The sequence below is a fragment of the Drosophila montana genome, unplaced genomic scaffold, assembly GCF_035044405.1.
Source record: "Drosophila montana isolate Dmon_TW-CO22-7 unplaced genomic scaffold, ASM3504440v1 contig_920_1, whole genome shotgun sequence".
NCBI lineage: Eukaryota > Metazoa > Arthropoda > Insecta > Diptera > Drosophilidae > Drosophila > Drosophila montana.
This window is the reverse complement of record NW_026999206.1, coordinates 223,927-251,772: the sequence shown is the minus strand read 5'-3', so window position 1 is coordinate 251,772 and position 27,846 is coordinate 223,927. Positions and strand designations below refer to the sequence as shown.

Here is a 27,846-nt window from a genome sequence, read left to right as displayed (position 1 = left end):
GTTGAAGCTTAACAACAATTGACTACAATATGATTCAGCTTGAAATTTATTTGTTATTTTATTTAAATATATGTATATACAAATATGAAATTGAAATTCAATTCGTTAGTGAAGCTGAAAGCTTATTAAGTTCAATTTAATTGAAGTTGAATTTATTCAATTGAAAACTAATTTCAAAACAAAATAAAATTGATATTGAAAGTAGATTTGGAGATGATCATCCATATATAAAGTTCAATTTTGTTGCGGTCATATTTTTAGTTAAGATATTGTGTTGTATTTATTTCAAATTCTTCTAGATTGAAACTAATTTTTAATCAACTGAAATTGAAAAATTTCATTGATTGAAATTGAAATGAATACTGAAAGCAAGCACTTGATATTGAAAGAGTTAAAGCAATTGCCAAAAGCAAGCAAAATTACAAATTCATGTTAAAAATGAATTTTTATTGAATATTGCACTTGGTTCACAGTTTAATCAAACAATTCAATTTCAATGCAATTTACACAATAATTATTTTTGAATTTGAAATGCGTTTGCATTCAATTTCAATTCAACTGACAACACATTCAATTCTTTGCATTCAATTAGCCACATTTCGTGTAATTTAACAAATCAAAAACTATTCAATTCAATTCACGTTCAATTCAATGCGTTTCCTTCAATTTAATTTCTGTTCCATTTCCATTTCCATGTCGAATATTTGTGAAATACGCGCAGGAATGAAAAAATGCTCTGTTTACATGTCAGGGCATTGCCCGTTTTGCCCGGTAGCCCATTTTGGCCATGTTCACTGTAAACAAGCTGCCAAATGGCTGTTGGCTAAATTTAGTGAATTTCCCCCCTCGCCCCTACCCCCCTCGTTGACTGTTCCCCCCCCCCTGCTAAATGCAGCTTCCTGGGCTGGCAACGAAAATATTGCGTATACGTCGCATGCGTCGCATTGTGGCACGCGAAATCAATCAAAGGCAGCTAATTTGCTGCACGCCATCTGGCTGCCACAAGGTGTGGCAAGGCGGCGGCGGCGGCGGCGGCAGCAGCTGCTGATGAATGTTGTGGCATGCAACGAAGTGGGGGTCCAGCAGACAAAGCGGCGCCAGCTTGATGTCCTTGTAGCGGCTGCTGCCAGCCTGCTGCCAGCTGCCTGCTGCCTGCTGCGTGGGGCATGTGGCATGTGCCCCAAATGGCGTCAAATCAATCAAACAACGTAGAGAAATCTGCCCGCTCGCTGGCGAGTTACGCGCAATTTAACCTGTCTGCCGATTTGCAGCACACACACACTCTCTCGCTCGCTCTCTCTCTCTCTCTCTCTCTGTCTCTTTGTCTCTCGCTTGCTCAATTATCATAATTGCGCCCGCACACAAACACACACACACACACACTTACACACACTGAAATGATAATGTCGGCGCCAGCATTTCCGTTTTTATGAACGTCGCTGCGTCTCACCCTCCACGCCTCCCTCGGGCCAGCCGTGCGCCAGCACATCTTTAACCGTTGCCCCTTCCCCCTCCCCCTCCCCCTCCCCCTCCTGTTAACCACATCTGTGGCTTAAGCACACCCAGCGCTTGGGCGTCGTGTGGGCACGTGTGTGGGTGCCATCCATGGCCATGTCCGTGTCCATGTAGTGGCTGCCTGACACGCACAATTAAGTGCCACCAGCCCCAACACTCGCTCTTCCACTCGCTCTTTCACTTTCTCTCTGCCCGCTCGCTCCTGCTGCTTGCTCGGCTCAAGGATAACGATAAACGATAAACGATAAACGCGTCAGGCGACGGCTGCAGCTTTGCTTTTTCAAAATCAAATCAAATAAAATACAATTTACTACGCTCACGCACGCTTCATGCTTTGGCTATAGCTCTGCCATCCACCCCCCCCCCCCCCCCCCTCGTGCCCCTTTGCACCCAATTGATGGCCCTAACTCTTGCCAGCAAATTGTTGATATATAGAAATGGTCGACGTCGCCCTGGCGCTCGTTTTCATTTTCATTTTCGTTTTTTTTTTCGTTTTTTTTTTTTCGACTATTTTTATATCTATTTCACATTTTCATTTCCGTTTCGCCTTAATGCACTTGACCTTCAGCCAAAAAAAAAAGACTATATATATATATATATATGTGTGTATATATGTATACATATGTATAAAATAGAAATAAAAAATATTCTCAAGTTCTATTCCATTTTGCATCGAACGCAGACGAAGCGAAACAGCCAAAACGAATATCTAGTCAGAGGCTTCCGGGCAAGAAATACACAAGAAACTTATAAAACGTAATTTTGCTAGAAATTAGAATTAATTTTTAATCGAATATATAATAATTGTGCACTTCATCAAATTGCCCTGTGAATTCTAGATACCATTAACTTTGTCTTTCAATTTCAATTCAATTTTGTTTGCAATTCATTTTCTTGATTTCTTCAATTTTCGCTTCCATTTTCTATTTATTTTAATTCCCCTATCAAAATCCTAAGTTGAATTTTCTATTGATTTCAATTCTAAAAATCTAAAAATCAGCTAAATTTAAATTCAAATTTAATTTTTGTAATCCACGTTTTGTTCAACATAAAAAGAGTTTAAATAGTTTTTGCTGTGCGTAAACTTTATATTGGGTATAAATATTTTAAAATTTGCTTATAATTTATATATTTAAATTCACTTGAATTGAGTCCAACTTTTTTTAATCCCATTCAAACTTTATTATGAGTCATTTGTCAAGTTACAGCTGCAATTTGCATTTTATCTGCTATCAAATTATGTTCAATCCGTGATTCAATTTCAATTTCAATTTTTTGACATTTGTTGCAAATTAACTTATAAATCATTTTTGGTTCAATTATGATTCAACTGATTCACAATTGTTGTAGCTGTATTGAAATTTCCCGTTCAACTTTGAACAATTGAAATCTTTATTCAATCTCATTTCAATTGTTATTCAACTTTGTGTTCAATAAAAGCGAAAATGTTCTAGAAAATCGCGGTCGCATGACAAAAGGCCACGTTGCACGCTCCTCGCTATTATGGCCATAACACTGTAAATTTCCAGTGTAAATTCCATTAGGATTATATTACCAAGCACACAAGCACATTGGCTGATGGGAAGCCGCAAAAGTTGCGCTGGCCCATAAACTAGGAGAATTTTCTTTTATTATCCTTGGCAGAGAGTTGGCAGCGAGGACACAGCTGAAACGTAAAAAGTTCAAATGGATTAGGGCCAAGCTTCAAGCGGAAGCCCAACAAGGCGTTGGCCACACACACACACGCACACACACACGCACACACAGAGAGAGATGTTGTGCGTGCCAAGCGGGGATATGTGTCAAGGACATGCGGCAACAGAGCGCCAAGTCGCTTCTCATTTCTCCATGTGCCAGTGTGTATCTATGTGTGTGGGTGCGTGCATGTGCATGTGTGTGTGTGTGTGTGTGTGTGTGTGAACTATCATACATTGTATATTGTAGGCGTGCCTAACTGCAGTTAACACACAGCTCGCACACCTTCTGCTCCGCCTCCGCCTCCGCCTCCGCCTCGTCCTCTGCTGTCGACATTCGGGACACATTTGGAGCACAAACTAATTGATATTTTCACAGTCGTTTTTCCCCATTTTTCTTCTTACATTGTTTTCTCCCCCCCCGGTTTTTTTGTTTTTGTTTTTTGGCACGCCTCGTCGCATAAATTTTCAAATTTTGTCCCTGCTCCCAGGAGAAGTTGAGCACACGCCCAGCTCGCCAGCTCTTGTCCGTCCAAATGGATTAAAATGATGAGCCTAGGCTGGTGGCAGGGCAGATGTTGGAGTGGACTTAAGAGTTATGGCTGCAATTTTTTTTTGCCAAATTAATATTACCGCAGAACATTAGAAATGTAGAACGCACAGAAGAAGACACCTCCGTAGCCATAAGGCATATATTTATGATATATTACACAAAAAAAAACACCTCCAAGCCACATGTCCACCAGGCTATTTTTTCCCTTTTTCTAAATCTTAAGCAATATTTTTAGCTAGCTAAAATTGTTTTTCAGCTAAATTTAAGCAAACCGAGACCAAAGAGACTCAAACCAGGTTTGCGAATCAAAGCTTAGCGGACCAATAGGGAAAAGACTTGAAGCATATAGAAAATATATACATATATATAAAGCTAAACAGATGCAGCTCGATGCAAGCGTTTATCGAGATGAAACTACTTTCGCTTCAAATGTGTCAAAAAAGCATTCAAGAAAATGGGCAAAAAATAATTAAACAATTTCCATTACTTCAGGAAATGTTAAAAAAAAATTAAAAAAAAAAATTGCCACTATATAGTCCAAATTAAAAAAATATATTTAATATATATGTTCAATTAACAACAAAATTTAAAAACTATAAAAAAAATGGCAACTTTTAAAAATGCATCAAACAAATTTTGTGCAGTGTACAAAAGTGCAACCACTTTGAATATATTTCTGTTATTGAAAGAGTTTTCTTCCACGGATATATATATATACATATATATATATATATATATATATATGCATTCGTATAGTTTGTTTTTCGCTTAGTCTTTGGCCCGCTTTTCTATAGAATGCCACTGGATGCCGCTCTTTGTGCTGCGGACGCGTGCGGTTCGTAAACAAAAGTATTTGGCCGATGTGTTTACTTAGCCAAAAGGCCGCTTGCCACGAGATGCACGTTTCGGTTTCGATATTTTTTCTTTTTTCTTTTTGTTGCATGTTGAATGCCACAGAGCATTTCCTAGAACATTTCCAATATACAACTGGCAGCTCGCAAGTGGCAACTGGCAACTGGGCAGCTGCTGCGGCTGCTGGAGCCACTGAAAACCACCGAGCTTGATGGAGCTTGGGGGCGATAACGAGTGCGACGCAGTGCCACAAAATTTCCATTAGATTTATTGTGTGTTGGTGTGCGTGTTAGTGTGTTGTTCTTTCCATTTTGGCCGCTGCTTGATGCTCGTTTGCAATAAATAAACACAATAAACAATTTTAATGCGAATTCCTTCATAAAAATCATGTTGATGTGAGCGCCGCCCCGCCGCCCCGCCGCTTGCCTACATTCATCATCACGATCATCATGATCATCAACATCATTATCAGCATCAACAGTTGGCCATTATGCTGCTGCTGCTGCTGCTGCTGCTGCTGCTGCTGACAGCTGTCGCATGGCAATGACTGGCAACGCTGGCAATAGATACAAAGATACAAATGTATCTGACACTCAAATGCCGCACATAAAACGAGGTGTGAAATGTGTACTAAATGTCTTTAGACAAAAGCCAAAAAGAAAACATATGAAATAAAACAAAAAATAGAAGCATAAAGCCCAAGCAATTGCTTGATAAAATTCCAAAAAACAACACACACACACGCAACGCACTCATAAATATCAATAAATTTAAAGGCACATTGCAGGCCAAGTTAACACGGGCTGCAAACTGATAGCTGATAGTGTCAATGACGGGCGGCTATAATCAACATAAATCGCTTTGATGTCACACATGTATTAAGTCTCAAAATTAATTAGATTTTCTCAGCCAACAACATCAACAAGAACAGCAACTGGAAGCGCTACAGCAACCAACTTTGTGTTAGATAAGAATTTTGAATACCCTGTAAGCGTTGAAAATGGATGAGACGAGCATTCTGGTCTTGTACAAACTTCCATAACAGGCAGAAAGCTTAGTCCGAGGGCCGACTATCAGTCTAAGTGATTGTTATCGATATATCGTTATCGATAATTAGAGTTATCGATTTGATATTCGATAAATATATAGTCTCATATCCATACGTATCACGCACTTATCAATTTTTCTTTTTCGATATCTGCATCCATTTTCATAATATCGATAAATATCGATTTTGAGACTTGGACTTCTAAGCATAACTCGAGAATTGGTAGCGACAGATAAGCCAAACTTGGTATGTAGGTTCTCGTATGACATATACATATTCGGTATATTTCACCTTTTGAATCCCTTCCCCATTTTTCACAAAATTAAAAAAAAAATACGTATTAAGACCAAAGGGAAAAGAAGGAGCAGCCGCGGCTGCTCGCAGTCAGGCACAAGGTAACTCCTCGTCAGGCACACCCGACGATCGCACTCTTACTTGATTTCTTTTGTTTTTATATCAGTTTTTGTTGTTGTTGTGTGTTTCATGTTGTTACTGATAAGACATCTTTGACACAAGACAAGGCAGCAGCAGCAACAACAAAGAAGCCAAAAAAAAGAAAAAAAAACGACAACAACATTAGCAACAGCAGCAACTGATAAGCTCTTGATAAAACCAAAAAGTGTATTGAAAGTTGTGATTGCGAACGTCCTTGCATTAGACACACACACACACACACCCACACACACACACACACACACACACACACACAGAACACACGCACTGCACCTGAGCTTATCTGATTTGTGACTAATGCTAAAAGTTGCGTGGTCGTGAGGCGGTTAAATGTCCAAGTAGATACGCATAAATACATACAAAACAAAAACAAAACACATGTACTACACGGAGATACGGCTTACGACAAAATAGCTAAAAGATAACTGCACATACACTGAGCGAAAAGCAGCGCCAATTATAATATGTAATCGAACGCAGATGTGGAAAAGCGCAGTTCACTGTTCACTGTCTAGTGTTGTAAAGTGTCAAGTGTGTCGAGTTTATTTGAAAGTAGTGTTGCACACATTTTCACAATATTGACCAAAATACCTAACCGGTTTTATAAAATCGCTTAAGAGTTAAGACTAAAACACAAAATAAGCTTTATGTGTTGTATAGTGTCGTATGATTCATTGAGTTGGCAAATCCTATGCTCAGCTGCCTATTTTGAATATAATTTTGAATGTATTTTGAAAGTGAATAATTAAATGAATTATCTATAAGATGAATATCGTCCAAATGTGTTTCTTATATCTCTAAAGCTATAGGCACATGCTTTTCTCTACAATCCATTCCATCTCTAAAATTTGGAATTCAATTGAGGAATGTCTGAGATATGCTCGATAACAGATTCATTGAATTTTCAGCATTCGATCAAATATTCTCGATTTAATCAGATCTTTTGCGCCGTGTACGTTCATACCTATATACAAATATAAGTATGTACATACATAGATACTAAGTAGCTGATAGTCATACCCTCATGAATCTTTTTGTACATTTATATAGACAAGTACACACACGTATGTATACTTGTAGGTGTGTTGTCGCATTCCACAGACGTGTGTTGCCTAACGCATTATTGTGAACTATGCTGACGCATTCATTTCAGTTGCATTTTGTGGTGCAATTTATCGATAAATGTTAATATACGATAGATATTGATACAAATATTATAAAAGCTGAGTACATTGTTTATTCCGTTTGATGAAATATAGCAATTTATTGGTTGAGCATAAAATGTTCAAAGTTTTATATCGATACACCAATTGGCAAATTATCGATAAATGTAAAAGTACGATTGGTATTTATACAAATATTCTGAATGTTGGGTACTTTGCTTATTCCATTTAAAAAATAACAATATATAGTTTGAGCATAAATCGATCAAAGCTTTTATCGATAAACCAATTGGCAATTTATCGATAGTTGCATATCTTATGAAAATTGCCCCTTTTATGTTTATGTTCTGCGCATTATTTGCCTGAAATATTGACGATAATCAAATATAGTGTATATGCATATTTACTTTAAGCACTCGTATAATCGATAACATTTCTCAAGTCTGTTGATGTGTTTGACCCAAACCCGCCCCCTCCCCTCCCCCGTCCCCCCTTCATACACTTCAACTTAATGCCTGTGGCCTGTTTCGCTCATTTAAGCATATTTCCATAAATATGCCATTTCATAATTCGCTCGTTCCATTCATTTTGTGTTGTATTTTAGCACCCTGTGCATAAAGTGAAAGAGAGTATATTCGTCTTCTGCCACAGCCGTAATGTTGGCCGTGGAGACGATAAGCTTGGGACTGTGTCTGAGCATTGCGCAGTCGGTTACACCCGACTGGCATATTTATGCTTGTTTTTTTTTTCTACAGTTCTCAGTTCACGGTTTTCCAAGTTTTTAGCTACGAGCTCCTAAATTTAACGCACAAAACGTGCACAGAAATGTTTATAACTGTAAAACTTGCGCCACGCGTTCGCCATAAGTTAGTGGCAGCTCCCCAACTACACCACCCCCCCCCCCCCTCCCCCTATTCCCCGTGCCCCACGCGCTGCAGTGGCCATTCCCAAAAGCGAGCTCATGAAACAGGACATTTTTGGCACAACGACAAAAACAACAACAACTCGCCGCTGGGTTAGCGGGGAGGGGGTTCGGCGGGGCAGCAACCAGTGTTGCCAATGCAGCTGTTTTTTAAAGCTAATTTTGGCTATTTTCAGAATGCTTCAAATATTCATTACGTGGCAACGACAAGCACTGATAACTTTGTTTATCGTCTATCGATAGCAAAATGTTGCATTTGTGTCATCTCGGGCTTAACGTATGCACATATTATTTAAGCGTTGCCAATCTGTTTCAATGTAAACTGCGCCAAAGTTGGCAACTCTTTGCCTTTTCGTGTGTTCCAACTCTGTGCACTTTATTCTACGAAGCAGCTTGTTAATTAATTGCAGCTATTTTTAGCCTTTTTTCAAAATTGGCTTTAGCAACTTTATTTTCGGGGCCAACAGCTGGCAACACTGGCAGCAACTGGCAGCAACTGGCCTGTGTTGCCAGAGGGCTGAAGGGCGCGGCCGCTGGCTTTCCGCGCCGTTCTATGTGCGAAATTCTTGCGGAGTTTTTGTGCGCATTTAATTTTTATAACATTTTTATGTGTTCTCTGTGGATGTGCATGCTAAACACAGAACAACCACCAAATGTTTCCGCGCCCCCCCCCCCCACCCCCTCTCGCAAGCCGCACCCCCTCAGCCCCCGCAACCGCCCCCGCCCCCGCCATCAGCACATTTGTCGAGCGGCGTGCGCGGCTCTTAAGTGAATCATAAATTAATTGAATAGCCACGCGGCCCATTTTTGGGCTACGAGCTGCGTCTACGGCGAAGCGGGCAGCAGGGGAGAGGCGGAGGGGGGGGGTGGTGAGCTGCGCTTGCGATTTGTAAACTTAGTTGTAACTAGGCAAGTTTTTAGCAAACTGACAAAAGCTGCCACGCAGCAAGTTTGAAAAGGAACGCACATCCAATCCCCCACTCGCTTCCTCCCCCCTTCCCTACCCGGCACAGGCAACCCCGAAGCCAGACAGTTGCAGCTAATCAAAGGCAGATACATTATCTGCAAATGCTTTAATTAAAGTGTAAATTTGTTCCACAATAAGAAAGCTTTGACCACGCCCACTGCTCAGACAGACATTTGGGCAGCGGTAGGGGGGAGGGGAGGGGGGGGGGTGGGCACGCCGGGGGCGGGGTTGACGCCGAATCAATGACACTTAATTAGAAAAATAGCTGTGTGTGTGCGCGGGTTCAGGCGTCGCCCCATGCCGCACAGACTGTGGCCCATTAATGTGGCAATTTTGTATCTGAAAGATACTTTTGCCATTGCACGTCTTCTGTTTGCCTTTGGCTCGTGCCCCTGACTCTGGCGATTGTTTGGCTTTCGCAATGCTTTTAATTAAGCCAAATCGAGAGCAGCGAGCACCCAGAGCCGAGAACGGAGAACGAAGAGCTAGAGCGGAGAGCGGAGAACTGAGCGGCGAGCAGCGAGCTGCCGCAGTTATTTTTATGAGCCCCGGGCCCGGCCCCAGGCCGAGGCCGAGGCTCCTTCATAGCCGGACCTGAAATTTGTTTTGGCCAAAGTGCAAAAGAAAAAAAAAGAACAGGGTAAATGAAGAAGCATTAATGGAAAGCAGCCAATGATTGCTTTTTTTCTGCCCTCTCTCTCCTCTCGCCCTCGCTCTCGCTGCTTCGCTCACTGCTCTCCATAGTTTTCTTTTGCCCTGCCGAAGGCTTTAATTTCATTAAATACAAAACACATTTAATGGCTCTCAATTACTTTCAGCTCTTAAAAGCCGAATATTAAATACCCTTACATAAATGGGGCCCTTTTTCCGACTTATTGTTCATTATCCATTTAATAAAGTGCATCGATTCAATGCGGCTCTCAGATATGTTGGAAACGGCTAAAATATATTGAAAATTAGAAGAATTTTCCATTGAATAGCTCATTTCTCGTGTGATTCTTCTTAGAAAGCTATATGATATAGTTTTCCGATATTGATAAGATTTTACTCATATTAATTATTGCTATTGAAATAGAATGCGACAGAAATATGATCGATTTTAAGAAATATAACTTTAGTTAATCTTATGACAAATTGTTAGTATTTGTGTTATCGATATGTTATCGATATAAATGGTAGATAGTTCAGGCTAAAAATGTTAATTAATACTTCAAGCCTTCAAACTGAATAAATTAATATCGAATTGGCATAAGATAGAGCTTATCGATAGATTGTCTTATCGATTACATTATTCACATCAATCGAGAATCTCTTTACTGACGCATGAGAATTTAGGATTTTAAACTTCAGATACTGAAGTGTGATACAAATGATGATCGATATATTATCGATATCAATATGGTTTTCGATTGCTCGGTCTGTGTTCGATTCGGTTCCATCTCCGGCCAAACATCTGGATGTTTATGCTCGATTTGAACACATTTTCGAAATATCACTTGAAACGCAAATCGCTGCTTGTGTGTGTCTTTTCGTCTGTTCGTTTCCCTCGATTTTTGCTTGTTGCGGACGTACGTTCGCTCGAATCGTGTGAAATGTGGAGTGCGGCCCAGGCACGTACGGCAAACATACAACAACAACAACAAAAACACGGGCACAGACAGCATGATAAAAATGTTAAATACTTAACAAATATTTAAAATATCATATGCATGTGCCACATGTATATATGTTTTTGGGATTGCACACGATCCACGGCTGATCCGCAGCCGATCCGCAGCCGATCCGCAGCCGATCCGATCCGATCCGATGAATATGATGTATGTTATGTTCGCAGTCGAATGGCGCTCGCCTCATAACAAATCATTGCTGGACTCGTACTCGTAATCGTATTAGTAATAATAATAATATATGAATATGAATATGGATGTTATACAATTTGCCAGTAAATTATTTAATGCACATTTCACATTGCGGTTGCTTCCATTTATTCCAAGGAAGACACAATAAACTTCTTCTTTTTTTTTTGGTAATTATCGAGCGAAATTTTGTGCGGTTTTTACTGTACTCTCTGACTCATTTCTGTGCAAACTGTGCTTCATTGTTTATTGCTAAAATATTTGTTATATTTTATTTTTTATTTTTGGATATTCTGGTTTTTTTTTTAAAGATTGTTTCAAAGACTTGCATCGATTAATTCAAGTTTGTTGTATAATGTTATGCAAACTGGCTCATACAAAATTTGAAAACACGAAAATATATCGTTGATTGATTAATTAATTGATCTCGCAGATAAATCAAATATATTGACTTGTATATATAAATACTTATATATTTGTTGATACAATTTGAACGACATGCTTTTATTCAGTTCATCAATTGAACAAACATTGTAAGTTTATCGATTATACAATACAACCCTTGTCGATAAGCTTATCGATAATTCATATATGTTGTACAACGGTTAATTTACCAGAGAAATATTTGGGTTTCGCACTGGCCACACTTAACTAACCCAAATAGAGTACTTACACACACATATGTATGTATGTTTGTATCATGTTTATCGCAAACCTATCGATAAATTGCATTGAGCGTCAATTTTGGTTTTAATGCAATCGAAGAAGTTATCGATCTTTAATCAATAAACCTATCGATAGTTAAAATGTTGCGCAACAAATTTTATTAAATACATTAATGTAAGGTTAAATGAAACGTTTAATTTTGTTCGATTCATATATCGATAACTTTTGCATATCCAAACATGTAAATATACAAAAGTAGATCATAATGAGAGCAAGTTGAATATATTGATCGATTGCAAATAAAAAAATATATCGATAACATCTTCTTATCGATCAATTGCTAAATAACTCCATGCAAATTCAAGTTCACCCTTTACAATTTAGTCGTCCGCATTACGTTAATCGCGTGCTTGATGCGATCTTTGCATTTCCAATCGAACGAGCAAACAATTTCGCACACTTGAGATAAATCGCGAAATGCCAGCGAATCAACAAGTCCAGCAATCCAAGCGACAAGGCGACAAACACACAACATTAAAAAAGCGCTTCATAATAAAAAAAAGCCGCTTAGGAATTTTAATGGCTAACAACAAGAAAGAAGAGGAGAAAAAAACACAAGTCAAATAAAATAAAAGCTAAGTACGAGTTGCTGTGCGCGCCCTGCTGGGCCGTTTGCCAGCTGTCAGCTCATCTTCGATGCGGTTATCGATTAGCAATCGAGTCAAGTCAAGCGATTGTCAACTGTTTGCGCAACTCAACACAAGCCAGCACGACGCTGACAACGCGGCGTATGCGCAACGTGCAGCCACCTGCCGTGACCTCAAAACCTGGGTTCTAGAGGAGCGGACAGGTGGGCCGGTGGGCCGGTGGGCAGCCGGCCAGAAGGGGTCTGCGGCTGTACGCATGCGCCGCATTTGGTCAAAATGATAGCAACTGAAACGTAGTTAAAAAAAAGAAAAACAAGTAAGAGTGCTCTAGTCGGGAGTGCGCGACGAGCAGATACCCTCAACCCAGCGCCAAGCTGCGGGGTATAAACTCTAGCTTTGATCTCTAGAGAGAACGAAAGCCGACTTATCAAGTTTTGTAAGTATTTTTCAAGCTATGCCTAAAGAAACGTGTCTCAAAATCGATATTTATCGATATTATGAAAACGAAAAAAAGGGCATATCGAAAAATAAAGGTAGATCAACTCAGCTCGTCGTTCGGATCACTAGGATAGGATTGCAGATGCTGCGTTCTGCATGTCACATACATTTTCACTCAACCAATATACCCTTTTAAGCCATTTTCAATGGGTACAGGGTATAAAAATAGCATTTGTGTAGCGATTGGCATTTGGCGTTTGGCGAATGTCAAAAAAGATTTTCGTTGAACAAGTTGCAACGCACATCAAAGGCAAAGGCTTTCAAAGCTTTCAAAGCCAGCAGAACAAAAGCTAAACCACACACACACGCACACACGCACGCACACACGCAAACATGCGAAAGCCATAAATCATAATTCTTTATTCTGGCTTTTTTCATTTGGTTGTTGCTCAAGTTTTACGTTTTTCGTTGTTCATTTTCGCTTTTTGTTTTCTCATTTTAAAATTTAATTTTTTTTTTCTTGACTGACTTTCAATTTGCACTAGTGTGCGTGTGTGTGTGTGTCTGTGTGTGTGTGTCTGTGTGTGTGTGTGTGAGGCACATAAAAGTGGCACTTAAACTTTTTGAGGCAACTGTAGCTGCTGCGGGGCACAGGGGTTGGCATTCGCAACAAACATTCTTGCCAAAATGATAAATGGCCCAAAAGGCAATACTAGAAATGGCAGAGCCATAACAGCTCGGGCACCGAAGGGGTGGCTGCTCGTTATATTCTATGTAGGCGTCTGGGGGTTGGTTGGCTTTTTGCATTTCGGAGTGGTGAGAGGGGGGGGGGGGGGAGGGGGTCGCAGTCGTATGTCCCTCAAAAACTACTTAGTTATACAGAACGCATAATTAGTCAAGTTTTAGCTTAACCCAATCTCTGGCTAAGGCATTCCGCACACAATTTCAAACACATAACTGAATTCCTTGAAAAACCTCAAAGACCATAAAAAAAAATATAAAAAACAAAATGCGAAACATGGCAGCACACAAAAAGGGCAACAAATTGCCATAAAAAAAAAAATAAAAAAAAAAAAAAACAGAAACGAAAACGAAAAAACCCAAATTAGCACTGGGAACTAAAATTAAATAATATAACTTTATATAATATAAATGTGCCATGTGGCAACGCTGAGAAAGCACAACGCAGCGAGTTGTTAAGTTGCCTGTGTTAAAATCTGACTTACTTTTGAGCTAAAATTTATGGAGTGTCTTAGAAAAATGCACCAATGATTGATTTGATTGATTTCATGACAGCTGGCAACGCTGCAGCAGCAAAGCCAGAAATAGCGTTCGCAGTAACTATCTGGCAACGCTGTGCTAACATATTTGCTTGCCCTAAGCTGAAATAAAACTCAAATTTTGTTCAAATTCTAATTGGAAATTTAAAATGTTTGAGAAAAGTAAAATAAAAATATAAAAACAGCGCCATTGAGCTATGTGGCAACGCTGCCTTATTAAGTTGGCTGCACTTGTTAAGTTGGCTGCACTTGTTAAGTTAGCTGTGCTCAAATCTAATTGAATTTAAATCAAAAATTAATGAGATTTGGGTCTTATGCGTATTTCTTACCGCTATACAGAATTGCTGATAAACTTAGGGCTCGTCGAAAGCCCATAAAACAGTCTGTATGGCAGAATCTGAAGCGATCTCAGCTGCAGTTTGAGCAAAGCAGATGCATTGAGTCTCAATTGACCTATTGCATAGCTGAAATACTTGCAATGCTCGGAATGCATGTGCTTGTTGTTTGCATTTCACCTTCAACTGTGATTGACCGCACTTACCCGTCGGGCTATTACACACACTCGAATGTAGATCAATTGTAGATCCGCAGTCTCTGGCTAACAGGCATCTATGAAAATGTGTGCATTCTGCATTCAATTAAACGATTAAGCTCTTAATTGAGACATCAACATGGCTAACTAAACTACGCACAGCAAATGTGAACAGCATTGGGTCAGTCAGTCAGCTGGTCAGTCAGTCAATCAGTCAGGTGGTCAGTCAGTCAATCAGTCAGCTGTCGGCTGCTCAATGCTTACATAAATCAATTGACTTAAGTTTATTTTATAATTTAATTGTTTAGGCTTATACCCTGTACTACAACTAAACAACTCAGTGGGGTAGCCTCTTGTTAAGCACAAATATGCAACAGACACATTTAATCTCGCGATCTACAGTAGCCACAACGGGGATGCAGCTACTCATTTACCTTTGAACTAATTGTTTGCTCGTTATAGGGTATCTTGAAGTCATTTAGAGTACAAAGATTCATTAAAGCTGTTCCAAATATTGTTAAATGGGCTGAAACATGTGTTTAGTTCAATTTAGAGTACAGTTATAGCTCGTTACAGGGTATCTGGAATTCACGCACTCTTGCCGAGAGCAAACTTATTTGTTTCAAGCGATAATATTCTAGCCCTGCCCTGAAGCATGGCTCAAACATTGTCTATTGAGCTAAAACATGTGTTTAATTCTATTTAATTTAATTCTTAGCTGATTACAGGGTATCTGCTAGTCGTACAGTCTTATATAGAGCACACTTGCTGTTTCCTAAAAGACACCCCTAAAATAGTCGAATGAATTGAGCCACATAAACAATTCATAACCCATTACAGGGTATATGTTAGTCATGCATCTCCTTGTAGAGCACACTTAATTGTTTAATAAGATAATTAATTTATGATATGCAGCAGTCATGCCTTAAGATATGCCTAAATCTTGTGTTTAATTAGATTTATAAGCGATTACAGGGTATCTTAAGGTCGTGCAGTGTATGGCACACGAACTGGCTTTTTATGAGCTGTTTTACGCTCACACAAGCTCAAATACGGGCGCGATTTGACTTGTTTTTCTCACACACTTCTCTTGCCCTATCGCTCACTCACCCACTCTCTCTCTCTCTTTTCTCCCTCCCTCTCTCTCTCTCGCTCTCTCTCATACAGAGCGAGCGTGCGATTCGTGCTGGTCGTCGCTGTCGTCGGTTGATGTCTCGGATGTCGCCGATGTGGATGTGGATGTCGACCGGTGCCGGTGGCCAAAACATTCAGTTGAATTCAACGCTGTGAGCAACACACGCTGGAAGCGCCGATGGAACCGCGTCGCGACGCAGCGGCAACGGCAGCAGCGGCAGCGACAACAACAAAAACAACAGCTAAAGAAACAAAAGCAACAACAATATTTGCACAAAAGCAACAACAGCAACTGCAACAAAAACTACAACCACAAACAACAGTCAGCTAAAAAGAAAGAAAAAAAAAAACGTTTTATTAACAACAATTTGTGATAACCGAGAGAGACAACAACAACAACAACAAAAACTACAACAAACAACAACAACAACAACAACAAGTAGACGCGAGTGTCCAAAACAAAAACAACATTTATATACTTATACAAAATATATATATCCACATATATATCTATATTTATACAAAGCGCATATACAAACACAACAAAAAATTAATAATAATTAAACATAAAAATCAAACAATAAATATTTAATTAACAACAAAAAGCAGTCCAACAAATGCAACGCGTAGGCCTTCAACTGTGATTTACAAATAAAATATATTAAAAACAAAACAAAACAAAACCGCAACAAATAAAGTTTTAAAAAAGTTCTACTATAAAAAAAAAAAGTGGCGAGAAAAAAAAGAAGTCTACAAATAAAATAACGAGTTACGAGTGCTTTTTTTTAGTTTTTATTATTATTCTTATTATTATTTACGTTTCGTTTTGTGTGTTGAATTCGATATCCAATTAGAATACGCGCCCCAATAAGAAGCAGCAGCAGCAGCAGCAGCAGCAGCAGCCAAACAATGTTCAACTCCAATATACCGGCCGCCGCGCTGCTGAGCATCGAGGGCAGCGGCCTTGGCGCTCACACGCCCAAAACTCCAGAGATACTCAACTCGCTGATCGCGATGACAAATCCTTTGGACAACTTCAATTTCAATGGCTCCGGCACTTGCAGCGCCGCCTCCACGCCGGTGGTCACCATACGCAACTTTTGCGGCAATGCGAACGGACAGGTGCGTAGCTGCCGCGCAGCGCTGCTTCTCGTAATCAGCCTGCCTAATTTCAGCTCTTCTCTTCTCTTCTCTTCTCTTTTACAGTCGCACTCGCAGGACAGCAGTCATTCCAGTTGCTCGGCATCGCCGCTCGATTCGCCGGCGGGCACGGCGACCACGCCCAGTGTGCAACAGGTAGGTGTCAAAAGGGGCTGTCAATAGGAATATTTATAAAAATGTAACTTTCAATATTTTCTATAATTGTCTTTGAACGTGGCTGTCAATTCGTGCACAAGACTCGAAATCAATTCACCAAATTTTACCTTCAATCTTGGATCCTTTACAATTAATACTTGATCCTTTTCAACTTTGCTTCAATTTGGCATTTGTTGCATTCTTGACAATCAGTTCAACTTTCAGTTTCGTAATTCAATTTTACTTTCAATCTCTGCGTTCTGCGTTCAATTATCTTATCTGTTGATTGTGGCCTTCAGGTGCAGTTTTTAGCTTTCAATTAGCCTTTTCAATCAATGAAATATTTCAATTGGGCATATAGCTCATACCTCGCATAATTTACAGCTCGACTTATATTCTATTTGCAGTTATCTTGCTCCATAGATAGCCCAACACGGTTTGATTGATCGTTCAATTCAGTTTAATCTTGTCATAGTTGACAATCAGTTCGACCTGAAATTCAGTTTAGATATAATTATTAACTAAATATGGGCACACAATTTCATTTTAAATCTTAGACAGTTCCTTCAATTAGCCAAACGCTGTTCAATCAATTTTCCTTTCAATCAAAATGTTAAATGGAATATTGCTGACACAGTTTACAATCATCAGCTCAGCTTTCAATTTTCGCTTTCAATCTCAAACAGTTTCCATTCGATTATCCAAATACGGTTCAATCAACTTCCCATTTCAATCAAAATTCCATATCGAATAAATGATAACATTCCATCACAATTGACAATCAGTTAAAATTGTAATTCAATCGAGCTTAGCTTTTTCAATTTGACTTTCAATTATCTGATGCAATCGATTGATGGCCTTTGGCTAACTTGACGACGCATTGCACAATTTTCACTTTCAATCTGTCATCTGTTGAATTACTGCACGCGTGCACGCAATTCAATTCGCTTCAATTCAATTCAATTTCCCTTTCAATCTGGCCGCACCATTCAACGACAATCAACAATCAACAAGATTGTTCAACATTTGCGTGCGTTTTCCATTTCCAATGTCCGAATTGCATATGTGGCGCCCACGCAGCGCACGACGATGTGCCAAATGCCCACGCAATGCCAGCTGCTGCACCGGCTCCGGCTACAGCTCCGGACATTGGCCGGCATCCGCTAAACACTCGCCCGCGCTGCCGCGCCCCCTCGCGCCCACACGCCAGCCCGCCTTCAATCGGGGCGACAGTCGGTTAGTCATTTGGTCGATTTGTCGCTTGGGTCAGGCTTTTGGCTTTGGCGCTCAGTTCGTGGGCGTCGTTGTTGACGCTTCAATTGCAAAACGCAGCCAGAATTGATTTCACTTTTCGTATGCAAACAGAAATTGAATAAAGTATCTGTAGCTGCAGCTGTATCTGTAGCTGTATCTGTATCTGTATCTGTATCTTTAGCTGCTGCATTTGTATCTATAGCTGTTGCATCTGTATGCGGCTGCACAGAATCACTTGACTGACATTGGCCTTAATGAGGCACGTAGCTGACGCAGCTCAGCTCAGTGAGGATAGGTAGGTGGAAATGTGGCGGGGGGGGGGGGGGGGGGGGGGGCGGAAGAGGTTGGCGGGTTTTCTCGAGGGGCGAGTGCGGGTGCGATTATTGCATATGAATAACATTTGCCACGCGGCAATTAAATGCCATTCGAGCAGAGCTCACAGCTCCCGGGCGCATCCAGCAGATACTTAGATACATTTACGTATCTGTAAATGTGCGCTGCACTAATTGGCAGGTGTGTGTGTGTGTCTCTTTCTCTCTCTCTCTCTCTCTCTCTGTGTGTGTGTGTGTGTGTGTGTGTGTGATTTATGATTATTACTTGAAACGAATTTATAGGCATTGAACTGCCGCAAATTTTAATTGCCGCCAGTCGACGGCGGCGCGGCGCAAGTGCAAAATATTACAAAAAATAAAAATTAAACGCTTTTCAATTTGTTTTCTAACAAATTTCACATAAATTATAAAAGCCCAACACACACACACACACACAGGCAAATGCTAACTTTTTGCTGTTGCCACTCGCCACAGTTTTTTATTGCACTTTTTGCCGCAGCCGCAGCCGCTGTTGCTGCTGCTGCTTCTTCTTCTTAGTTTGCGCAAATATTTGCACAAATGTTTAAATTTGCGTTTTGCACATTTCTCATAAACGCAAAATGCACAGCGAGAAAAAAAAGCGGAAAGAAAACAGCTCAAAATAAAAAGTACAAATTTCAAAATGGCAAATATTGAATGTCGAAAAGTCGTACATAAAAAAATACTTAAAAAAAAAAGCGAGAAGAAAGCACAAATTGAAACCAAGCCGCACACTGAATACCCTAGCTATAAATTTGGAAAAATACAAACACAAAAACTACAACGAGGGAAGCATCTGCAGCAATATCGGAAAGTTTCATAATTCCCATGCTAGCTGCAGGACATATACATCCTATTAAAGGGGATTTACACAACGTTTCATTAACCCATCTTCGCTGAAAGCTCAGTTCGAATAGTACAGACTGTCAATATAATATACATAGTTATAATCGCCGCTGATCAATTATATAAATAGAAATAAGCTTGCAAACGTTTAGCTACAAATTTCAGATACCCCACTTTTCAAGGGTATTTTTCCAAAAACGGAAAACAAATAAAAAGTAAAGTAATAAAAAATGAAGAAGAGAAAAACTGGCAAGCAGGCGAACAAACAAAATGCGGGGCCAAATAAAAGATGCAAATTTGCGAGACGATTCGTGCGAAATTTGAGTTTGTTTTTTTTTTTTTTTTTTTGGGCGCTGCTCGGCAAACATCGCACATTTGCAGATACAGATACAGATACAGATACAAAAACACATACAGATACAGATACAGATACAGCTACAGCTACACACACAGATATAGATAAATTCACAGACACAGATACAGATACAAATTACAGATACAGATACAAGTTCAGATGCTGACACAGATATAGATACATTCACAAATGCACATACAGATACAGATACAGATGCAGATACAGACACAGATATAGATACATTCACAAATGCACATACAGATACAGATACAGATACAGATGCAGATACAGACACAGATATAGATACATTCACAGATGTAGATACAGATACAGGTGCAGTATCTTTACGCAACTAGGCGAATCGCAAAGAAGGGCTTAGATATGATTTTGGATAAACATATATACACATATATGTATATATCCCTCTCTCTCTCTCTCTCTCTCTCTCTGTCTGTCTGGGCCGTAGCACTCGTTAAGTTGTATCTTTATGCCTTCAGAAATAGGCCCCAAATACTTGGGTTCGCCCGATTTATATGCTTGCATATATGTAAAGCCTTTTTGAGCATTTGCTTATCTTTGTGACTTCGTTATCTCATGTTTTCTGTTTCGATCTGCCGTGCTTATCAAACTAAGATTAAGTCTTATCTCACTTAGATCAGTTCCAAACTTTAGTTCTGGTTGTGCTTCTCCTTTCTCTCCCTCTATCTCGCTCTCTCTCTCTCTCTCTCTCTCGCTCTCTCTCTCTCTCTCTAACTTGCTCTCTGATCAGCTGAACTATATTCTCTTCTCTTTGAACCTTTGTGTTTACTTTTATTTACCTTTCTGTCTCCGGCTCGCTTCAAGCTTAGATCCAGTTTCTTCTTTTAAATAGTCCAAATTTTCGACTTGTTTTTTTTTGACAAACTTAGTCAAACGCCTTGCTCTCTCTCTCTCTCTCTCCCTCTCTCTCTCTCTCTCTCTACCAATTTCTTTGTCTTTGCCTTTTTAGAATAAACCAGCAAATAACTGATCTGCATACTTAAGCACTGACCTTTTCTAATCTTATATTGATTGACTGATTGATTAACTGACTGATTGACTGACTGATTGACCGTAAAAGCAATGTAGCTCAAATTTGTACTGCGATTCCGAGCGCAAGCGTGAAAAGATTGCGAAAGGCGAAAAGATTGACAAGGGAAATTGACAGATTGTACAGATACATATGTTATATATATATATATATATATATATATATGTATAGAATGGATATATGTAAAGGTAAAGGGTCCCCCCGACCCTTTGGCAGCCTAGTTCTGCTACTGCTTGCTCCAATTACACTCTCTGGCCCCACACGCAGACCAATTGGAATGCCCTGACAACTAGCAGGCACACACACACACACACACACACACACACACACACACACACACACACACACACACACACACACACACACACACACACACACACACACACACACACACACACACACACACACACACACACACACACACACACACACACACACACACACACACACACACACACACACGCACGCACACACACACACACACACGGAGAGTTGCACAACAACAACAACAGCCGCTGGAGTCAAGTAGAAAACGCACCAATTTTCGAGAAGTCTGCCAAGTCGAGTTGAAGGCAACGAAATCTTTTTCTTTTATATTTTTTTGACCATATGGTCGCCGGGCGGTCCGCAGTAGCTGCGGCAGTCGCAGTCGCAGTCGCAGTCGTTGGCGCATGCGATTATTATGATTATGCGTGTTTCTTTTTTCTCGTCTGTTTTTTTTCTGGTTGAAATAAAATTTATTTATCTGCTTTTTGGGTCAATAAATAAAAAGGCAGCGTGCCTAAAATTTAAATGAAACAATGCGTTGAGCGGCTGGCGAAAATAACAGCAGCAGCAGCAGCAGCGGCAGCGGCAGCGACAGCAAAAAGGGGCTGGGCTGTGCATAGGGCTGAGGAGGGGCTTTTGGAGTGGGCGTTGGACAGTGGCATCTGAACAATTTCTCGAGCAGACAGCAAATAAAAAGCGCAAAACTCAAGATAATGATAATCATGTTGATGATCATCGCGAAGATGGGCTGGCAAAGATAGTCTGGGCTTGTTGCTGACACTTGAATGAGCTGTCATTGAGCTGCACATTGAAGTGGGCTGTCTAAAAAGGAGGACAGCAGGGTAGAGAGCTGAAGTGGGAGAAGGGGCAAGCGAAACTCTAGGCAGCCTTTCAGCAGCTTTCAATCAGCACTTCTTTTAAAGCTTCAATCAACTTTATAATCAGCGCTTCAATCAGCACTTCAATCAACTATTCAATCAGCGCTTCATTCAGCGCTTCAACCAGCGCTTCAATCGACTATTCAAGCAAAGCTTCAATCAACTCTTTAATCAGCGCTTCAGCACTTCTATTAGCGCTTCAATCAACTATTCAATCAAAGCTTCAATCAGCGCTTCATTCAGCGCTTCAATCAACTATTCAAGCAAAGCTTCAATCAACTCTTCAATCAGCGTTTCAACCAGCACTTCTATTAGCGCTTCAATCACGAATTCAATTCAATTAAAATGCATCAACATCGTTTCAATTTAGACCATACTAAGTAATTTTGAAGTTTTCAATTCAATTTTGTTTTAGCTTGCATTCAACCTATACATTTTTATTCTTATATTTCCGGTTTGTAGAATATTATACTAAAATGATCTGAACATTATGAAGCTTTCTGCTTTCAATTGAATCTTCAATTCAATTCTTCCTTTTCGACGAGGTCTTTCAGCTAGTTGAATTGTTTGCACATTCTGCTCTTCGGGATGCGCTACTAAAACTATTTGTAACATATGACCCTTTCCACTTTCAAGTCAATCTTCAATCAATTGAATTCCACCTTTCCAATTTCAATATCATTGTGGGTCAGTTGATTTAACTTTCATTTCGATTTATATTTATTATCTGTAAATATTGAAGGTTATTAATTGAGAGTTCAACGCAAACTTCAATTCAATCATTATTTTTTCTTTCAATTTCAATGATTTCAATTTCAACTAGTTGAAAGTTGACTCGTTATTTCAACTACTTCAATTTCAATTTTGATTTTTCATTTCAATTTCAATGAGGACTTTCAACATGTTAAATTTCACTTTTGGGGATGCGAAGCCCAAATTATTTGTAAAAATATGAGCCCTTCCTCCCTACCTTGTCAGCTTCAATTTCAATGTGGGGCTTTCAACCAGTCGCATTGACTTAACCGAACTGCGAGCATGTGCGTTGGGCCCTTTTTAAATGAAAGTTGACAACGTGTCGACGTGATGACCATCTGTTTGTCTGTTGTCTCTACTCCATAAAAGGCGCTGACGCGTTGCCCACCCACCTCTTAAAGACCGGAGACTTGTGGCCAGGGGAGCGGAGCGGGCGGAGGTTGACTTCTGCGACTGCACTTGAGCAACCTGTTGTGGCCTTGCTGTTGATTGTTTGTTGTTGTTGATGTTGTTGTATTCATTGTCCTGCCCAGTAGTCTGGGCACTGGGCGGGTCCACAACAGAAAAAAAAAAAAACAAAAAAATACCGATTTCTATCTTTCACTTTAATATTTAAAATTTATGCGAGAGTTGCCCTCAAGTAAATCACAAAGTTAACAAAACAAATACCGCCGAGATAATCTCAAAGGCGAGTCCCAAAAATATCAAAAACCCAGCGCTTAGCCCAGGCCCAGCCCAAGCCCAGCCAAAAAAATAACCGGGCCAGATCCGAAGTGTGGCCAAGGAATGCGCAAAACTGAGCAAAACTCATGTCAAGTATTTTATATGTTGTTGATTTCTCATGAGGGTTGGCCCGCTCAGGGCGGTGCTGGGGACGGGCGAGGCGTGTTCACTGAGTCAAGTGAGATCTGGTTGAACTTGGTTAGTTCTCTGGCCAAATGGGTCAGTCAGAAATGTCAACGCGTCATTTCCCGAATTGGAGTTGTGCGCCGCGGCAAGCGCTCAAAATACTCGCTACTCGATACCACAATGCGCGATGCCAAAAGACTTGACTTATGCAATTCGTGCTGCCAGCCAGTATTGCCAACTGTCGCTCCGAAAAAGTAGCTAAATATAGCTAAATTACATTGAGAAGTGCGTACATGAGGAAAAAAGAGTTGCCAACTTTTTAGCGAGGTTTCCTTTGAAGCAGTTGGCAAGGTTCACAAATAAAAAGGCTAGAGAGGACCCAAATGTGATAGACAATAAACAGGGTTGCCAACGAGATTGAAAAAATTTAATTTAAGTTAATTTCAAGTTAAATAAGTCTTGTGCACTCGATAAAGCTACAACATTTAAAAATAGCCAGAATGCAATTCTGGCAGTTGCACACTTAAGTATAGCTATAAAATGGCTAAATTGACAGCACTGCTGCCAACTGCGGCGCCACATGGGATTCAGCCAATTTGGCTATTGGTGACAAACAACTTTTGGACCTTGACTAATCGTTCTCTCTCTCTGTCTATCTCTCTCTCTGTTTCTCTCTAGACCTGTTCGCAGCTGATCAAAGCCGGCCTCAAGCTGTCCATTCAAAGCAAACGCAAGCTGTCCACATGCGACTCCAGCTCCGGCTCCGAGCAGCCGAACTCGAAGTGTTCGCGCCGCGACGAGGACTGCGAGGAGTCCAGCGATGATGATAGCGAAACCAAGTCGGTGCCGAAGGGGCTGACGCCCGAGGATGAGGATCGCCGGCGTCGGCGTCGTGAGCGCAACAAAATCGCGGCCACCAAATGCCGCATGAAGAAGCGCGAACGCACCCAGAACCTGATCAAAGAGTCCGAGGTGCTCGATACCCAAAACGTTGACCTGAAGAATCAGGTGCGCACCCTGGAAACGGATCGTCGACGTCTGCTCGAGATGCTGCAGGCGCATTCGCCGGGCTGTGTCAAGCGCGGCGGCTGCCAGCTGCCATCCAAGCTGCTGCAATCGCCGGCAAACAAGTATCTCGCCGAACTGGAGCTGGAGGGGCTGCTCAATGGCGATGCGGCAGGCAGCGCAGCCAACACGCCCACGCAGCGGCAACTTCAGCAACAGCAGCAGCAACATCAGCAGCAGCAGCAACAGCAACAGCAACAGCAGCAGCAGCAACAGCAACGCATGCAGAGCATACCATCCATGTCGACATTTAAGTTTGGCAGCAAGACGCCAGCAGTTATGGCAGCAGCGGTAGCAGCAGCACAGGCACAACAGCAACAGCAACAGCAGCAGCAGCAGCAGCAACAGTTGCAACAGCAACAGTTGCCGAATGGCTATTGCAAGCCCTCGCCCTCGCCGCAGGAGTTCGAGCATGCGGGCTATTTGAGCTCGCCAACGCAGGATGCGCTCTGCCTGCCACAGCAACTACAGCAGCAACAGCAGCAACAGCAACAGCAGCAGCAGCAGCAATCGTCACTGAATCCCGCCAGCAACAACAACAGCAACAACAATGCCGACAACAACAGCAATTTGCTGGTCAGCCAACAGGTCTCGGACTATGTGCCCAATTGCGAGGGCCTCAGTCTTGACCTGGGCCTGTCCGCCGTGGCCGTTGCCATCACCACGCCCACCAACAGCAGCAGCAATACCAGCCTCAGCAGCCTGAGCAGCCTCAGCAGCTTGAGCAGCTTGAGCAGCCTCAGCAGCCTGAGCAGCAGCAACAACACCAGCAGCAATCACAGCAGCAGCAACACTTTGGTAGCAGCAGCTGCAGCAGCAGCAAGCAACCTGCCGCCAGCAACAACCCTGCCGCCAGCGACCACGCCCACCAGCGCCATTGAATTTGTTAAAAACGAATTGGTTGACTCACAGAGTCCATATACCACAGCGCTGAGCGCCGAGCGTTTCCTGTTCGAGTCGAGCGACGGCTTTCCGGACATCAAGCATGCGGTCAGCGTGCATCCCAGCAGCATACTCAACAACATGACCAGTGTGGCCAGCCTGGCCGTGCACAACAACAACAACAGCCATCTGATGGACTTCCACAATGGCCTGCCACACGGCGGCGGCGTCGGCGTCGGCATCATGACGCCCGTCTACGAGGAGGAGCAACTGCTAATAATGAAGAACAGCTGCTTTCCCAACGATCTGCTCTCGCAGCTGGGCGATGAAACCGATTTTGTCGATCTAGATACGGGCGCCGCTGCCTTTATGCATAACGGCGGCTGCCTGGCGTGAGATCGGGCTGCCCAGCGTGCTGCCGATCACGAGCTGTTGCTGGCCTACGAGCAGCAGCAGGAGCAGCAGCAACAGCAGCAGCAGCAGCAGCAGCAGCAGCAACAGCAGCAGGCGGTGGAGGATGAGCTGCAGCAGGAACAGGCTTGGACACATGTGGACTACTGGTGTTAGGGCGCACGCACATGCAGCTGGCATAGCTGTGTGCGAGTGTCTATATGTGTGCGTGTGTAAAGCTATTGGCGCTGGCCACGCCCAGCTAATGCCGCGCCCAGTTATACAGGCACACACCCCACACACGGACACTGCCCTAACAAAATATCCAAGTTCTTCCAACAACAACAACAACAATAACAACAACGACAACAACAACAGTAATGTCTCCTCCCACATCCCGCTACGCTCTGCGCCCGCGCTCGAATATACTTCTTATCATAAAGCACCCAACTTACCCCCCTGCAACACGCTCTGTACGTGTGTGTGTGTGTGTGTGTGTGTGTGCTTGTGCGTGTGCGTGTGTGTGTGTGTGTGCCTGGAGCGGCGCTCCGAAACGTGGCTTGACTACCTCATAAAACGACCTTTAAAATTTAAAGCACTTTGTTTAAAATACTTATAAATATAACTAATTTTTTTGTTGTTTTTTTTTTCTCGATCGTCTAAAGTTTAGATTGTAAAGCACCTGTACATAACCTTAAATTTGTATGTGTGTCTGTATATGTGTATATTGTACGTATGTATATCTCTCTCCCGCACACACATATATACATATATGTATATATATAGATATATGTGTGTGTGTGTTTATGTTTATGTTTATCGATAACATTCCGTGCAACAGGCAATTTGTTGGCAGTCACAGCCGATCAGTAATTATTAATTTTAATTTCCAAAACAAACCTGTAACCGCCCCACCCCCCCCCCCCCCCCCCCCCCCCCCCCATCCCCTTCACCACCGCTCCCCATCCTCACATATAACCCTTTCCAGTCCCGTGTGCGAGATTATGCAGCAAAACGTTAAAAAAAAAATATGGCAAAAATCTGGAAAACGAAAATTCGAAAAAAAAAAAAAAAAATTATAAAAATTATATTTAAGCTAACTGTAAAAATGGAAAATTAAAAAAAATTAAAAACCATGCGATATGATGACGTTCGATATTTTTTTTTTTTTTTGCAAAAGTAAGCTTAAGGTGTGATAAACATAATACAAAAATGTAATTAAAAAAAAAAAAAAACGATTATAAAAAACATAAACTAAAAAAAAAACTTTGTGTAACTTTTCTCTCCTTTTTTTTTCTGTAAATGTGAATTGTTTAAGACAAAGAAAGCTTGTTGCCTTAAGAAAATACAACTAAGTATAAAAAAAAAAATGTAGACTTAAGTTTGTTAATTTTTGGTGCGAAACTAAAAAATGTGCTCTTAAAAAAAAAACCTATAAAACTGCAAGAATTTTTTTTATAAACTAGCGCCTTATTAAACTTAATGACAAAATATATAAAAAGAAAAAAGCAAAATATTTACAACAACAAAAAACTTAAATATATTGAATGCATTGAAAGATGTTTAAATGTATAAAGAAGAAAATGGAAAAACAAAATATGTTTCAAAATATTTGTGTATGTGTGTTTACTGCTTGATAATATTCAGACTCAGATAACTCTATAGCTATATACAACATATATGTATGTATATATACATATGTATATATGTATGTGTATAGGAGCTTATGTAGCGTGTAAATGTGTGTGTAGAACAACAAGAAGAAGAAACTCGTTTATGCATTCAACAAATTCTAAGTATAAACAGCTGTGAACACCAAAAAGTGGCCTAAACATTAACCGAAAGAGATCATCAAGTGCTTTTCTAATTGTT

General features: G+C 40.9%; 1 protein-coding gene across 1 annotated transcript in view; it reads left to right on the top strand.

Annotated features, from left to right (window-relative positions):
* The window catches only part of Atf3 (Activating transcription factor 3), a 56,830-nt gene extending 30,230 nt beyond the window's left edge, over positions 1-26,600 (top strand). The window contains exons 3-5 of the mRNA XM_064699417.1: positions 15,754-16,842; positions 16,927-17,016; positions 24,316-26,600. Of these exons, the coding sequence (XP_064555487.1) occupies positions 16,630-16,842; positions 16,927-17,016; positions 24,316-25,980 (1,968 nt within the window). The 5' untranslated portion in view covers positions 15,754-16,629 and the 3' untranslated portion in view covers positions 25,981-26,600. The remainder of the gene's footprint in view (positions 1-15,753; positions 16,843-16,926; positions 17,017-24,315) is intronic.
* Positions 26,601-27,846: the final 1,246 nt, after the last annotated feature.